Raw genomic sequence first — 17,806 nt, 5'->3', positions numbered from 1 at the left:
TCTGGGAATCTGCTTGCAGAGAACCCAGCAACGTGACCTTGGGCAGCACTTCCTCCCCAAAGGAAGGGAATCCGATTTGCAGAAATGTTTGCAACTTGATTTAAAATGCTATCAAACTCTGACAGCTTATGATATTCTCTTATAAAAAAAAAAAAGGTAAATGGTCACCATTGATCAAATACTTTAATTTTTCTTTATTTTCAGCATAATCATTCCTATTGATGGAATCAAGATCAGCCTAGCCTGCCCAAGACCCTCTTGGGGATTCATTTCACACGGCACTTCTGAGCTACAGGTACAGCAAAACTCAGCTCTTCTCCTGTTTCCTGATCCAAAATGTTTTGCATCTGGATCAATATCCTTTTATCTGATCAAGAAATAAACTATACATTTGTCAACCCTAGTGCTGACTAATTGAATTCTAGAAGAAGTTGATAAATTTCTTGAAACCATTGGTTTTCAATTCTGGTGATTAGAATCTTACCAGTGGGGCTTAAAAATATTAGTATCTGGATTCCATCCTTGATCAATTAAATCAGATCACTGGGGAGAGGAAAATGTGCAAATGTTTTTATAATTTTTGCAGGTGATTTTAATGTCCAAACTGGATGAAGAACCACTGTACTCTAACTAAAGTAAAAATATGCATGTATTAAACTATATACACATGAGTGTTCAGTCATGTCTGACTCTTTGCCAACCCAAGGACTGTAGCCCACTAGGCTCCTCTGTCCATGGAATTTTCCAAGCAATAATACTGGAGTGGGTTGCCATTTCCTCCTCCAAGGGATCTTCCTGACCCAGGGATGGACCCTGCATCTCCTGCATTGTCAGGCAGATTCTTTACCACTGTGCCATCTGGGAAGCCCATATTAGACCATAAACAAAAACTTAAAAGGGCTTAAAGACTTAAATGTAAGACATGATACCATAAAATTCCTAGAAGATAGTGTGGACAAAACATTCTCTGACATATATTGGACCAATGTTTTCTTAAATCTCCCAAGGCAATAGAAATAAAGCAAAAATAAACAAATGAAACCTAATCAAACTTAAAAGCTTTTGTACGGCAGAGGAAACTATAAACAAAATGAAAAGACAACCTACAGATTAGGGGAAAATATTTGCAAATGGGGCTACCAACAACAGCTTAATTTCCAAAATATACGAATAGCATATAAAACTCAGTAGCAACAACAATGAAACAACCCAAATGAAAAATGATCAGAAGATCTAAGTAGACATTTCTCCAAGAAGACATAAAGTTGACCAACATGAAGAGATGCTCCACACTGCTAATTATTAGAGAAATGCACACTGAAACTACAGTGAGGTGCCCCCTCATACTGGTCAGTACGGCCATCATTAAAAAGTCTGCAAATAACAAATGCTGGAGTGGGTGTGGAGAACAGGGAACACTTCCCCACTGTTAGTGGGAATGTAAATTGGTGCAGTTAATGTAAATTGGTGCAGTTACTACAGAAAACAGTATGAAGTTTCCTCAAAAAGCTAAATATAGAGTTGCCAGTTGACCCAGCAATCCCACTCCTGGGCATATAGCCGAAAGATGAAACTATAATTCAAATAGATACATGCACCCCTATGTTCATAGCAGCACCATGCACAATAGTCAAGACATGGAAATAACTTAAATGCCCATCAAAAGATGAGTGGATAAAGAAGATGTGATAAGTATATACAACGAAATACTGCTGTTGCTGCTGCTAAGTCGCTTCAGTCGTGTCCGACTCTGTGCGACCCCATAGACGGCAGCCCACCAGGTCCCCCGTCCCTGGGATTCTCCAGGCAAGAACACTGGAGTGGGTTGCCATTTCCTTCTCCAATGCATGACAGTGAAAAGTGAAAGTGAAGTTGCTCAGTCGTGTCTGACTCTTAGCGACCCCATGGACTGCAGCCTACCAGGCTCTTCCGTCCATGGGATTTTCCAGGCAAGAGTACTGGAGTGGGGTGCCATTGGTCAACCATAAAAATAAAATAATGTCATTGCAGCAACATGGATGGACCTGGAGATCATCATACCAAGTGAAGTCAGAGTCAAATACCATGTGACACCACTTATAAGTGGAATCTAAAATATGACACAAATGAAATTATCTGCAAACAGAAACAGACTCACAGACATAGAGGACAGACTTGCATTTGCCAAGGGGGAGGGGAATGGGGTAGGGATATATTGGGGTTTGGGATTAGCAGATGCAATGATTATATGCAGAATGGATAAACAGCAACGTCCTAAATGTATAGCACAGGGAATTGTATTCAATATCCTCTGATAAATAATAATGGAAAATAATATGAAAAATAATGTGTGTGTATATATATATCTAAATTACTTTGCTGTGTAGCACAAATTAACACAACATTGTAGATTAACTGTACGTCAATAAAATAAATTGAAAAAATATACATATATTTATATATATTCATATATATTGTATATATTATAGTCATATAATGTAGAAAAGGTGACTACATAAAAAAATGAAAAAAAGAACTCCAACAAATATGATTAATGAAGAAAGTAGTGTTTATCATAGAAAAACGAGATAAAAATGCCGTAAATGAAAACACAATCCTCTAACGTCTGCCTTCAAGGTTTTGATCACCATTTGATCATGGACTAGGCGTCATCCAAAATAAATTGGATGGTTAGTAATAATCAATGGTCTTTACTCTCTGTGAGAAATAATTCAAAATATAATTTGACTACTTTGATATTTTTAAAACATGCCCACTCTTATACAGATACGTAAATTTTAATGAGGTTTTGATCGAACATTTCATGGATCTATATGAGTCTTTACATATTGTTGGGAGGGGGAAAAATGCTACATGGATCATCCAGTATGTTTTATTTTGAGTTGTGTCTGGGCCTCAATGAAGGGGAATTAGGTGAGGACAAGGGTGTGACAAGGACCAGACCATCAGTTCAGGCTATAGCTCCATAGTTAGACTTGGCTACACTCTGTAGGTCTGCCCCACCCTCCCACTGCAACCCCACCATCCTTTTGCCTAGGGTTTAGCCGTCTTCAACTTGCAGTGTCCTTAGTGGTTCCACAAACTATGATGGAGCTGGGAGGAGAAAGATCATGTTCTAAACCATGATTATTTATGACAGCAGGAACCGTGGACAAAGGGGCCAGACTCTCTTTGACTCTCTCGGAGAGTCAGGCCATGAGTGACTGCTTCAGAATAAGAGGACAGCAGAGAAGTCAGCTGCCTAGTCTTTTCAAATATGAGAGGCTCCATCTGGGTGTGGAACAAGAAGTCTGGACTTGGGAATAGAAAACCTGTTCAACTAGACTTCTTTCATTAACTAGCTGTCTTCTGTATAATACAACACTATTTTATATCAATTTTCACTACAGAAAATGTGGCAAGAGTATATACCCCACAGGATTGATTTAAAGGATTAAATAAATAGTTGAAAAACCTTTCTTCACCAGATGGTCAATACTGAAATCAGATTGATTATATTCTTTGCAGCTGAAGATGGAGAAGTTCTATATAGTCAGCAAAAACAAGACTGTGGCTCAGATCATGTACTTCTTATTGCAGAATTCAGACTTAAGATTGAAGAAAGTAAGGAAAACCACTAGAGCATTAAGGTATGACCTAAATCAAACCCCTTACAATTACACAGTGAAAGTGACAAATATATTCAAGGGATTAGATCTGATAGAACTATGAACTGTGAACATAGCCTTAAGAACTATGAACAGAGGTTCTAATATTGTACAGGAGGAAATGATCAAAACCATCCCCAAATAAAGAAATGCAAAAAGACAAAATGGTTGTCTGAGGACTTACAAATAACTGAGAAAAGAGGAGAAGCTAAAGGCAAAGGAGAAAAGGAGAGATATTCACCTGAAGGCAGAGTTTCAAAGAATAGCAAAGAGAGATAAGAAAACTTTGCTAAGTGATCAATGCAAAGAAATAGAGGAAAACAACAGAATGGGAAAGACAAAAGATCTCTTCAAGAAAATTAAAGATACTAAGGGAACGTTTCATGCAAAGATGTGCACAATAAAGGACAGAAACGGTATAGACCTTACAGAAGCACAAGATATTAAGAAGAGGTGGCAAAAATACACTGAACTATACAAAAAAGATCTTCATGACCCAGATAACTACAATGGTGTGACCACTCACCTAGAACCAAACATTTCCTTGAGTATGAAATCAAGTGGGTCTTAGGAAGCTTCACTACTAACAAAGCTAGTGGAGGTACTGGAATTGCAGTTGAGCTATTTCAAATTCTAAAAGATGATGCTGTGAAAGTGCTGCACTCAATATGCCAGCAAATTTGGAAAACTCAGCAGTGGCCACAGGACTGGAAAAGGTCAGTTTTCATTCCAATCCCAAAGAAAGGCAATGCCAAAGAATGCTCAAACTACTGCACAACTGCACTCATCTCATACGCTAGTAAAGTAATGCTCAAAATTCTCCAAGCCAGGCTTCAAAAGTATGAACTGAGAACTTCCAGATGTTCAAACTGGATTTGGAAAAAGCAGAGGAACCAAAAACCAAATTGCCAGCATCCATTGGATTATAGAAAAATCAAGAGAATTCCAGAAGAACATCTACTTCTGCCTCATTGACTACAACTAAGCCTATGACTGTGTGGATCACAAGAAACTGTGGAAAATTCTTAAAGAGATGGGAATACCAGACAATCTTACTTGCCTCCTGAGAAACCTGTATGTAGGTCAAGAAGCAACAATTCAAACCAGACATGGAAAAACAGAATGGTTCCCAATTGGGACGGGAGTACGTCAAGGCTGTATATTGCTGCCTTGCTTATTTAACTTATATGCATAGTATATCATGTGAAATGCCAGGCTGGATGAAGCACAAGCTGGAATTAAGATTGCAGGGAGAAATATCAAGAACCTCAGATATGCAGATGACACTACCCTTACGACAGGAAGTGAAGAGAAACTAAATAGACTTTTGATGAAAGTGAAAGAGGAGAGTAAAAAAGTTGGCTTGAAACTCAACATTCAGAAAACTAAGATCATGGCATCCGGTCCCATCACTTCATGACAAACAGATGGGGAAACAAAACAGTGACAGACTTTATTTTTTTGGGCTTCAAAATCAGTGTAGATGGTGGCTGCAGCCATGAAATTAAAAGATGCTTGATCCTTGGAAGAAAAGCTATGACCAATCTAGACAGCATATTTAAAGCAGAGACATTACTTTGCCAACAAAGGTCTATTGAGTCAAAACTATGGTTTTTCCAGTAGTCATGTAAGGATGTGAGAATTGGACCATAAAGAAAGCTGAGCACTGAAGAACTGATGCTTTTGAACCGTGGAGTTGGAGAAGACTCTTGAGAGTCCCTTGGACTGCAAGGAGATCCAACCAGTCAATCCTAAAGGAAATCAGTCCTGAATATTCATTGGAAGGACTGATGCTGAACCTGTAATTCCAATCCTTTGGCTACCTGGTGTGAAGAACTGATTCATTTGAAAAGACCCTAATGCTGGGAAAGATTGAAGGCAGGAAGAGAAGGGGATGACAGAGGATGAGATGGTTAAATGGCATCACTGACTCAACGAACATGAGTCTGAGAAATCTCTGGGAGTTGGTGATAGACAGGAAAGCCTGGCATGCTGCAGTCCATGGGGTCACAAAGAGTTGGATATGATTGAGCGACTGACCTGAACTGAATGAACCAATATTGATAGATTATTTTAATTAAAGTCAGTACTTGATTCAAATTTCCTTGGTTTTATGAGGTCACAAAGAGTTGGACACGACTGAATGACTGAACTGAACTGAGCCAAAAAAGCTTAGTAAATCTTAAAGCAGAAGACAAATATAGAGGAATAATCACTTCAGCGGACCAGAATGTCAGGTTCATTACTATTGTAAGGAAGGCAATGCAAGGCGACTGCTTATGAATAAGTATCAGCTTGAGTGTCCATTTTAACTATTGTATTCAATATATTAATGCAATACTTCATGTGTGAATTTTCCAGAACACTGAAGAATGAATATTGGCTATTATTTGTTTTCACGTGAATTAAGCATACCAAATAGATGATTCCAACTTCATTATAAGTGAGGAAAAGCTGAAGTCCACACTGGTCATAAATTATAGAGCAGGATTTGGAGTCATTTGGGCCTATGGGAAGGTGCAGGTCTATTTTTAAAACTAAACAGCACCAGTCTCTTCAACCAGTTGATCACCTGTCTCCGCTGTCTCCTCCCTTACTTTTGTTATGTTAATATCAGGTAGCATGAGTCACATGTAATCACATTACATCTATTCAAATTGGGGTCTGCAAATGACAGAGTAGGCCAAATCCAGTCCTCTGTCTGTGTGGGCTGATAATTGTTTTTACATTTTTAAATGAAAAATGTTGAAATAAGAGTAAAATTATGGGATGTGAAAATTATACACAATTTAAATTTCCATGTTGATAGTTTTTTACATTTTTTTTTTTTTTGGATGCTGCATTCACATTACCAAGCAGAATTGAGGAGACAGAGAATGTAGGATGAGAAAAAGCCTAAAATATTATCTGTCTCTTTGTAGAATACGTTTACAGACTCCTGGTCTTACTTACTGGCTGCTTTTCATTTGTTTTCATGTTAGTAAGAAACGAGTGTCTCGTTAATTGTTATCACAAACTTTTAAAGTGAAAAACTAATGTATGTACAACATATTGGCAAAGACTAAAAATTGCCTTGGGGAATATCCTTCTATTTGGGGAATAAAATATGGCACATGATTTCTGGAGGCAACTTTGCTACATATGTAAAAAGCTCTTATAAATCTGAATAATTTTTGACTCAATAATTCCATTTCTATAAGCGTTTGCCAAGGAAATAGATACCTGTGCAGAGATGTAGGAAAGGAGAATCATTTATAATAGTGAAATTTTATAAACAGAGCAAATGTCCAAATATATATTATTAGCTAAGTAACCTGTATATCCATCAAATGGAAAGGAATAGAATCATTAAAAAAACACTATGCAAACCTACATTTACTGAGTTGAAAGATGTATACATGTTTGGGGAAAACAGCATGGTACACAAAAACATGTATGTTCTTTTAGTAAAATTATATGTTGTGCTATTTCATTAAATTTGATTTTGAAAAATGTAAAAGGTGAAACAGCAGAAAATTTAGCATTTGCAGTTTTAGGTACTCTATTAAACAACCCTACACATTATTTTATTTAAAGTCTCCAACAATCCAGTGAGCTATTCACTAATTTTTAATTTAATTACATTTTTAATATGCTTAAAATTGTCTCCATTTTACATGTGTTGTAACTGAGGCACAAAAACTTAAGTAAATAGCCCAAAGTTACATCACCAGGAAGCAGTAAGGCCAGGATTAGAAAGTTTATGTGTTTTACTCTCTTTTTAATGTGGACCAGTTTTAAAGTCTTTGTTGAATTTGTTACAATATTGTTTCTGTTTTATATGCTTTTTGATCACAAAGCATGTGGGATCTTCATTTCCCAGCCAGGGATCAAACTCACATCCCCAGCACTGGAAGTTGAAATCATAACCACTGGGCTTCCAGGGACGTCCCAGGAAGCTCATGTTCTTTATATCCTACCCTATGGTTTCCTTTCAGGATCAGGTTGGATATTTTATTGCAATAAATAAAACATAATTTATTGTATATTATCATTTTAAAATATTGTTTTTATTACACATTTTTATATAAAATAAAACAGTCAACTTTAGTGTGTCCTTTTAGTATAAATAACTGATGCCTTCTCTGGAGTTTAACAGGAAAAGTATGGGAATTCCCATCAGAGAGATCTGTGTGATTCACTGCTTAACCATTACTGTCTATGTGATGCTGGATAAGTTAATTTAGCCCTATAAGTTCTCCTTTCCTTAAAATCAAAATAATGATATTTACCTCATAGAGTTACTGTGAAGACTAAAAGAAGCCATGTTAAAAGAAAGCATATTTTAAAAAGGCATCTAAGACACTAGAAAAGCAATAAACTTCTGATTTCCTTAAAAAGGTATTAAGCAATGAACACCAGAATTTCCCTATGGGTATCTACATATGGATTGCTAAAATACTAAGCAGTGGCTAAGTAATTTAATTTTGCATATTAAGACTGGTTGTCAGTTTATAGCCACTAACTTAGAGATCATTAGTTTGTCATTTTCAAGGAAATGAAGCTGAAGGAAAGTCTGACTTCCCTCACACACAGCAATCATTCTGTGAGTTCCTGATGAAAATGTATACAGCCCTTCTGTTACAGACAAGCTCTTTACATCTAGAGATATTACCTAGTGTGCTTAAGAATGACATTCATCTGCTAAAAAAAAATATGTTAGCTGGCAAGAAAAATATCCTAATTCTTCAAAAGAATGACTTGCCTTTCTGATAGTGTTAAGGACTATAGCCTAGCGAGTTAGAAAAATACTACCAATTGGGGAGCGGTTGCTATGGGTTTCTCTTGTGGGTGTCAGGGCTGGGGTCCAGAAATAGCTGAGTACAATTCTACTCCTTGGTTCAAACATAAGAAAACAGATTCTGTCAACTGTCTTGAATAGAGAATAATGGCGCCTGTGATTGATATACTTTTGAAACAACAGGGAGTTTCATCTTGTTCCATGGTTTGTGCTGTGTCACATTGGATAATTTTCATCTCTATTTTTCTAGCATTTTTTGAAAACAAACCAAACAGACTTCTCTTGGTGTTTACTTCTTTTACTGATCTCACAGCTAGGATCTTTCTTTCCAATGTACAAAATTGATGCTGTGAAACTTTGTGTAGAAAGTTGGTGAGAAATTTTGCTATAAAAATGGAATGACATTGGATGTGGCTGTGAAAGTCAAGGGGAAGTCTTCTACTTGCTCTTCTATATTTAACCCATCTTCTAAAAATGTGTAGAAGCCACCCATTTATGCTCTGATATTTAATATGATTTCATTTTTTATTGGTAAAAATTTCCCTTACAAAGTATAGATAAATACCCCATCTCCTTAGGCAAGTTGTATTGCTGCTGATATTCTCCTCTTAAGCACCTTGTACTTGATTAGGGAGAAGGCAATGGCAACCCACTCCGGGTTGGACGAAGGAGCCTGGTGGGCTGCAGTCTACGGGGTCACTAAAAGTCAGACACAACTGAGCGACTTCATTTTCACTTTCATGCATTGGAGAAGAAAATGGCAACCCACTCCAGTGTTCTTGCCTGGAGAATCCCAGGGACGGGAGAGCCTGGCCGGCTGCCGTCTATGGGGTCGCACAGAGTCGGGCACGACTGAAGTGACTTAGCAGCAGCAGCGGCAGTGCTTGATCAGGGGGCTTCCCAGGTGGCGCAGTGATAAAGAACCTGCCTGCCAATTCAGGAGATGGAAGAGGTCTGGGTTCCATCCCTGGGTTGGGAAGATCCCCTGGAGAAGGAAATGGCAACCCACTCCTGTATTCTTGACTAGAGAATCTCATGGACAAAGGAGGCTGGCAGGCCACAGTCTATGGGGTCAAGAGAGTCAGACACGACTGAAGTGACTTAGCACACATGCACGCATATGCTTGATAAAGATGATTCCTCTGGCATCAGGAATGGAAGTACAGGCAACATAATTGGGAAGAACTACAAGTCTGCAGAAAGAGCTGGCTGCCAACGGAGCCCCCCCACCAACCTCCCCTTCCCCCGCCTTTTATTCCGGAGTCATCAGAAACTCCTCATTTCCTAAGAAATTGAAAACTAACTTAATTTTAGAATGGGCATGTCATAGAATATTTAAAGCATGCTCACACTCATGTATGTGCAAAAACAGGAATGAGATCAAAATAGAACATAATTCAAAGGCGATTATGTACAAATGATTGCATGATTGTGTAATATATTCAAGTCTATCTAGAGAAGAAATCACAATAAATTATATAACCAAAATTAATCTCCTGTGGTTTTCCAGACTGGTCCTGAGGGCAGAGGGTTTTACATTCATCGGCTCATCACCTATTATTCTTATGATGTTTAAATTAGAAAACTCAGTAATCCTTATCTGAGAATCATAAATCACTCTGTAAATGTAATTGGCTAAAACACAAGGACATAAGAAAGAATTATTATCTTCATTTTTGAGGCTGAAAGTTTTAGTTAAAAGATTTAATCTAAAACCAACAAATGAGTCAGTTATGAACAGACTTAATCACTTTCTTTTAACCCTTGAGATACTATTGGAATGCTTCATATACTTAGCAGTCTATTTACTCCTATGAAATTTTGTATTCATGCTTTTTATTACAAAAGAACTAAACCTAATTATGTTCATTTAGAAGTCAGTATCAAAGTAAGCAACCATGTGCTGGCAAGGTAGCAAATACAAGTGCTTGTGAACCAGGGGAAATAGAACTAGTTTTCAGAAATAGTCATCTGACTGCTAGGAGGAGTTGCCAAAGTGAAGAGAAATTGCCTTTTCATCATTGGCAATGCTGACAAATATTGTGTGCCCTGGATGAAAGGCGTTTACAGAAGAAAACATTTATATTCAAAGTTCCCCAAGGTATGAGTGGGAAATTCATTGCAGATTGCCCTTTGGGAGCTGGAGAAGATATTTCTTTGCCAAAGGCTTAGTTATGTAATTTCCCCCTGGTCATATGTGAAAGAAATAAAGAACTACATCCCAAGAAGCCTGTTCTAGCTTCAGCATCCACCATTTTTCTGTAAAGTCACTGAGTGATGAGCTTCTCATTTCTCCTGTCTGGCAGACTCCTTGCTGATTTTAGCCCTATTTAACATCTACTCTTGAGATTTCTCAGTCCCCTTTCTCAAATCACTGGTCCTCAGTTTTTAGTATTAGTCTCCTCCCTTCCCCCATTTTTTTCCCTCTCTATCCCTTAAATATAGGAATTACACAAAGTTTCATTTTGGACTTTTTAACTCTTCTCTCTGTTGTGAGCCCAGCCTTCATGAGCTCATCCAGTCTGCAGGACGAATACCGTCATTTGTATGTTAGGAATTTTTCAAAGTTCTGTTTCAGGTTATGAGGAAAGGAGAACAAATGTTAAGTGTTATGGGAAGATGGCAAAATTAATAACACTGTACTGGTCCTTGATGACTTGAAGGATGTTATTTCTGGATGACTTGATGTTCATCCATAGACAATATAAATGGAGCCAACGTAACTGGTGTTTAATGGAGGGATGTCAAGAACAAATAAAATTGTAGGAAAAAAGACCTTTTGCCTACTTAAGATGAAACTGTCTTAGGGGCAAGGGACACATTAAGAATCAGCGCTGATGACAGGGGAAGAGTTAAGTATAAAATCACTGAACCAATATCAGGAGGAACTGTTGTAACCTGCATCATACCTATTTATGAGATTTTCCTTAAAACTAGCAATGCATGCAGAGGTTTACAACAGGGGAATCATGGACCTGGGGTGGTCACCAACACTGCATTCACAGCTGCTGGATTCATTCATCCTAAGGGATAATGCCTGAATTTACAGAGAACCATGCTCTGGGACGATCGGTGAGAGCATTGCTCATTATTGAGCAGTACAGTTGGCTTTGGTACGACCAGGGCAAGCTAACTCTCCTTTTCTTGTTTACCCTTCCTGCCTTGGGACCCTCCAGAATCTGGAGTGATACTCATATCCGTCTTTGGTCATGATTCCACTTCTAAGATCTGGATATGAATCGACAAAATTCTGAGGTTGCCTTATGAATACTCCCCTCCGACACCTTGTCTTTTTCACCTGCATACATCATCTTTGTTAATGGCATCAATATTATTCACTTGGCTACCCAAGTTATCAACCTCAAGTTTGTATCTCTCCTTCTCTTTTACAATTCACATCCCCTGGTTCTGTCCATTTGATGTCAAGAGATGGTCACTGCTACTCTCCTGGCTCAGGGTCTTGGTCAGCTCTCCCTAGTTCCCTCAGCTGTACTCTCATCTTTCCAGTTTAATTTCAACACTGTTGTCAAAATGATTTTTCTAAGCCTCAGAAATGATCACATCATTTCTCCTCCTCAGAAACCTTTAATGACTGCTCCAGCTTACACAAGAGAATGCAAACTTCTGAATATGACAGAAGACCCAGTATCTAGCTCCAATCTTCCTTTTTTTCCCCCTTGACCTCATTTACTCTGACCCACCTATGCTCCGGATACACCAAAAGATTTCATGTTCTCAGAATGTGTCCTCCACTCATGCTTTTGAATTGCTTTAGAAATCCCCCCCTTTTTATTTCCTATCCTCCTTCCTGTCCCCCCTCCCCCGATAGGTTTTGTGTAAACTTGAGTTTCCACCACGTATTCTTGTTTATCCTGGGCTGTGGTGTGTTGGGTATCACTTGACTCTGGATGTCTTGAGGCCATTGGACCAGATAAGGATGTTGCACTCAGCAAGTGTTTGTGGATTTATTCATTTCCTATTTTTAAAGGCATCCACATTTTGAGACTACTCTAGCTAATAGAACATAAAAGAAGAGAGAGCAGAATGTTAAAACTGGATTTTTTTAATGTTAATTTTTAAATTTATTTAAAAGCAAATAGAATGCTAATATAATAATCTCAGATTTTCTATATTTAACTTATCTAACCTATTTATTTATTTTTTAGTTTTTTATTTTTTAAATTTTAAAATCTTTAATTCTTACATGCGTTCCCAAACATGAACCCCCCTCCCACCTCCCTCCCCATAACATCTCTCTGGGTCATCCCCATGCACCAGCCCCAAGCATGCTGTATCCTGCGTCAGACATAGACTGGCGATATTTATTTATTTTTTACCTGAGAATCTACTGCAGGTCTGTCAAAGTGAGAATAAAAAACTGTTCCTGCCCATTTGATGCTTTATAAAGGAAATGATCTCCAGGACTTCATTTCTGTCAGGTTAAAGACACAGAGAGAGACCAGATGAGAGGAAGATGATGAGGACACTTCTTTGGACAGAGATGTCATGCGCCAAGTCACACTTTTATTTTGGTGTGGGGGAGCTGTGGGGAGGTCTTGCCTTCTAGCACTCATGTATGCTTAGTTGCTCAGTCATGTCCAGCTCTTTGTGACCCTATTGACTGTAGCCCGCCAGGCTCCTCTGTCCATGGAATTTTCCAGGCAAGAGTACTGGAGTGGGTTGCCATTTCCTACTCCAGGGGATCTTCCCAACCCAGGGATCGAAACTGCATCTCTTGTGCCCACTGCATTCTTTAGCACTGCACCCTTAGGGAAGCTCCTTTTCTAATCCTAAGCTTAATAAAAAGAGGATTTAAATGCTTGGAGAACATTAAACATTAAAGTGTGTTCCTTGATGCTGGGAGACAGATATTGGGAGACGCTGAATTTCTGCAGGCTGGAGAAATTCAGCAGCCAAAGAAGCGCTGATGGCTTTGGTTCTGGAACCCTAGGAGTGCTTCTGAGTTGGATTGGCCTCAACTCCCAGAGTACGGAGAACTGGCAATACAAGAGGGCCAGGGGAGGGCTGTGCAGGAGAGGGAGCTGGGGAGTCACCTTAGGTCCTGTCCAGTAAGGCTGCCTGAGTCGGACAGAAGAATTAGCAGAAAGAGACTGGAGGTATATCATTGGAAGCCCACAGAAAAAGAGAAGAAATCTGCTTAAACCACCTTCCAGTCACAGGATGCCCAGTCTCCAATCAAGTAAGATATCTCCTATTCCCTTGTTTTTGTTTATTCTCCCAGCATTATTCCTTGAGGGAGAAAAAACAGCTTTTGTCAGGAAGAAGAGAAAGCGAGTGCATGGAGCAGAAAGCAGGCTTGCTGCCTGAGGCAGATCTGTGCTGAAGAAGTATAGCTCTTACGACATTATCTTCGGAATTTTGACCGTTCCATAGGCTGGGTATTTTAATTTCTGAAATGAGACTTTTTAATAATTGAGATTCTTTTTATAGCCAGAAGAACTTTATCTGAGAGGGAGTGAAACGTCACGAGTCTGCCCAAGTCTTTAGCATGGGGAAAGGGAAGATTTCTGCCCTGCCTAATGTTTAAAGGAACTGTGAGACACAAAAATAAACGTACATTCTGCTCACAACTTATATGATTCATGCTTGTTCAATATGTTGGTTATACTGGAAAAGAAAAAATATTAATACTTGGGTGTCCATATAATGGGTGCTTTCTGATTTTTCTACAGTTGAAGCAAAAAAAAAAAAAAAAAAGATTGAGAAGTCCCTCTTGGGATCTATTTGTGTCTTGGTTTTCTGACGTTAATGAAAAACCTTTTGCTTACTAATATTAAAAATCAAGCTATCATCTAAAGCTTTGATTAGGCATTCTCACATTTTATGCTATTAATTATAGATCCTGGTTTTACAAGAAAAAATCTAACTGGCATGCCATGCTTATAATGAAAGCAAGAAATTTAATTCAGTTATTAGTGTCGTAAGAGAAAGAAAAGAAGCATTTCAGAAAGCTACATGGTGCTGAAAGCAACAGTGATGTTAAAATGGTCATTCTGCAATATCTGTTGGGCACTGGTTCCAGGACCTGCCCCATCCACGGAAACCAAAATCTGGATGCTTTCATCCTTTATGCAAAATGTCCTCGCACAGTTGACCCTCTGCATCTGTGGGTTTCGTGGTTGGTAGAATTCGGGATGCAGGACACATCATGGATACAGAAGACCAATTATATAGCACATTATCTAAACAAATATGTAGAAAAAATGCTTTTATTCTTTAAAAAGTATGAATAGTGAAATTGCTTGTCAAGTGATGTGTGTTTTGGCCCAAATATTCATCCAATTTTCCTAATAATTTTCAAATAAAATACATTGTTGACTTTTAGAAATATCTGGTTGATCTTTGATTGACATACATGTCACTTGCTAAATGATGCCTATGTATGGGCCTGGACCTAACATAGAGAATGGCAGAAAATTGTCCCAATAAGCTCCCACTTGTTATTGAATGATTTTTAAGAAAATTTCTCTTTATATAAATCAGATTGTTTATAATCCATAATTCTCTGTCATCATTTGCTCAATTAACAGCTTGCTGAGAGTTTTCTCTTTTATGTATGTAATACTAGTTTGGTATCTTTATCATTGTCAAGAAAATTACCTTATTAGAAAATTTAATTGGATCAAACCTAATCCATTAGGCCAGATCAGACATCTTGGGTTTCTTGAGTTCAAATTCCAGCTCGGTACATTAAGTTTTAAACTTCTCTATGCCTCAGTTTCCTGATCTGTAAAATGGGGATGCTGAGAATCACAGTATTTAATTATAGGAGTTAACATAAGGATATAAGGATGCCTTTAGAGACAATCACTAAATAAGTATAAAATTAATGCTAATGACTACTTCCTTTGGGCTTTTGGTGTTAATTTCAACAGGCACTATTAAAGTCTCTATCTTAGGCACTAGTGCCCCGCATGGCTCCATGGGACCTATCTGTTGCTTACAACCTCCTGTTGCTGGCCTCAGAAGCTCCTATTACCTTCTCAGTGCCTGCTACCTGTCTTACTCTGGTGAGAGTTCATCTTTCGGTGACTGTAGTTCCTACATGCAACTCATAGGAGGGCTCTGGGGAAAAACGAGACTGGCAGCCTGTGGCCACAGCCAAAGTATGGTTCCATGAGCACCGTGTACTTGACTCTCAGGATGCCCAAAACTGTTATCTCCCCTGTAGGACGCCAGTCTTCTTCTGACTTGGAGGACAATGCATGCAGAGCGGTTGTCAAGTAAAAGCTGTGGTGGGCTGGCTGGCGGGCCAGCAGGCTGCCAGAAGCCTGTGTGGAGCATCTGGGCTTTCCCGAACAGCTGGTGTGCACAGGCCAGCCCTTCAGAGCCCCTGAGGGCATCATAGCAACTGGTGGTGCCTGTAGGCAGGACCTTTGGGGACCCTGGAACAGGATCTTGGAAGCTCTCTGCTGTACCCAGCATTCACCTCATAGCGGCTAGAATTGGAGGAGGTCTGTGACACGTGGGGGAACAGGTCTGGGGAGCAAAAGGCAGGCATTGATAAGGTAGAGTCTTGGAAAGCAAGTCTTTTAATATTATAAAAACTTATGCAACTGAATAAGGTCCAGGTTGACTGAAAATCAGCCTTGGGTTAAAGAACATGCCCCTCACTTACTCGGTTAGAATATCTTTTTTCTACTTCTAAAAGTAACAGGCAGACATCTCATAAGTTCAGGCCTACTGAGTAAGATGGTAGTTTCTGCCTTTTCTCACTTGACAGTATTTTTATTTATCACAGGGCGGGGACACAAACAAACATGCGTTTTTCTTCTGTTTTTTGATAAATGTAGATGAGGGCAGAATCTTAAATGTATTTATCAGGGACATGAAAATTGCCAGTTGCTACCATCAAATGAACATATTGCTTAAGATTTTTTTTCTTTTTTCTTGAGACAGGGTAAAATCTATTAAATATTGGTTTCCCAGGCTCCCAGTCGATTCTGACCTGACCTACTCAACCTGACCTTTCCTCTCTCCTACTCCAGGATTGGGGCTTATGCTTTTGGAATTTTATTTCACAGAAATGAGAAAGAAATAGGGAGGGAGAGAGACAAGTGGATCTAGGGGAGAGGTTACAACTTCTAAATTTCACAGTAAAAAGTGACAGGGAATAAATGTGGACTGGGAGCAGTAACAGGCATGGGTGGGTGTTGTGGACAAACGGAGGGAAGAGATTCATCTCATCATTCGTGGACCAGCTCCAGACAATCGTTATCATGAATGAATGTGGGCCCACTGTTGCCAGATCTTTTAACTTTTCAAAGGTTCATATCTGGGATTTTGTGTGTGTGAACCTTCTTGAGTTTGAAAACAAGCCAAACAAAGTGCAGCTGGAGGCCACAGGTCTATTGCCTCAATGAGGCCTGGGGCAGAGAAGATTTGAATGGAATGAGGATGAAGTGGGAACAGCTGTGGTGCATTTGTGATGGAAAAGGCATAAAAGGGAAAAAGGAGGCTTTAAGGGTATGTCTATGATGTTCCTTCAAGGTATTTAAGAAAACCTAGAGAAGGGCAGTATTTTGAAACAATTTTAGGATACTACTAAGTGTGCTTTGACAAGGACAACATTCTGCTGCTGCTGCTAAGTTGCTTCAGTTATGTCCAACTCTGTGCGACCCCACAGATGGCAGCCCACCAGGCTCCCCCATCCCTGGGATTCTCCAGGCAAGAATACTGGAGTGGGTTGCCATTTCCTTTTCCAATACATGAAAGTGAAAAGTGAAAGTGAAGTTGCTCAGTCGTGTCCGACTCTTAGCGACCCCATGGACTGCAGCCTACCAGGCTCCTCTGCCCTTGGGATTCTCCAGCCTTGAATTATTTGGGTCATAGTTCTACAAGTAAGTGCCACATTATAAAAGAGGAACATTTTCCTCTCATAAGCTATATAAGGAGCTATCCCGCCATCCTACCTTACATCTGAGTTACTTATCTCCTCTTCTTTTCCTTGTTAATAATGATTTAAAAAACCTTTATTAAGGTACATCACTAATTATTAGAGAAATGCAAATCAAAACCACAATTAAGTATCACCTCACATCTGTCAGAATGGCCATCATCAAAAAGTCTACAAATAACAAATGTTAGAGAGGATGTAGAGAAAAGGAAACCCTCGTACACTGTTGGTGGAAATGTAAATTGGTGCAGCCACTATGAACAACTGTATGGAGATCCCTTAAAATGTAAAAATAGAACTACCATGCATTGTGTGCTAAGTCACTTCAGTGGTGTCTGGCTCTTTGCAGCTCTGTGGACTGTAGGGAGCCTGGCAGGCTTCTCTGTCCATGGGATTCTCCAGGCAAGAGTACTGGAGTGGGTTGCCATGTTCTCCTCCAGGGGATTTTCCTGACCCAGGGAT

The 17,806-nt window shown here is 39.1% G+C and overlaps 1 protein-coding gene across 1 annotated transcript in view; it reads right to left on the bottom strand.

The window, feature by feature from the left end:
* The window catches only part of UNC80 (unc-80 homolog, NALCN channel complex subunit), a 239,685-nt gene extending 223,812 nt beyond the window's left edge, over positions 1 to 15,873 (bottom strand). Inside the window, exon 1 of the mRNA XM_069573767.1 lies at positions 15,580 to 15,873. Coding sequence (XP_069429868.1) covers positions 15,580 to 15,873 — 294 coding nt within the window. The remainder of the gene's footprint in view (positions 1 to 15,579) is intronic.
* Positions 15,874 to 17,806: the final 1,933 nt, after the last annotated feature.

Source organism: Ovis canadensis, chromosome 2, assembly GCF_042477335.2.
Source record: "Ovis canadensis isolate MfBH-ARS-UI-01 breed Bighorn chromosome 2, ARS-UI_OviCan_v2, whole genome shotgun sequence".
Lineage (NCBI taxonomy): Eukaryota > Metazoa > Chordata > Mammalia > Artiodactyla > Bovidae > Ovis > Ovis canadensis.
This window is presented reverse-complemented; position numbering and strand designations above follow the sequence as displayed.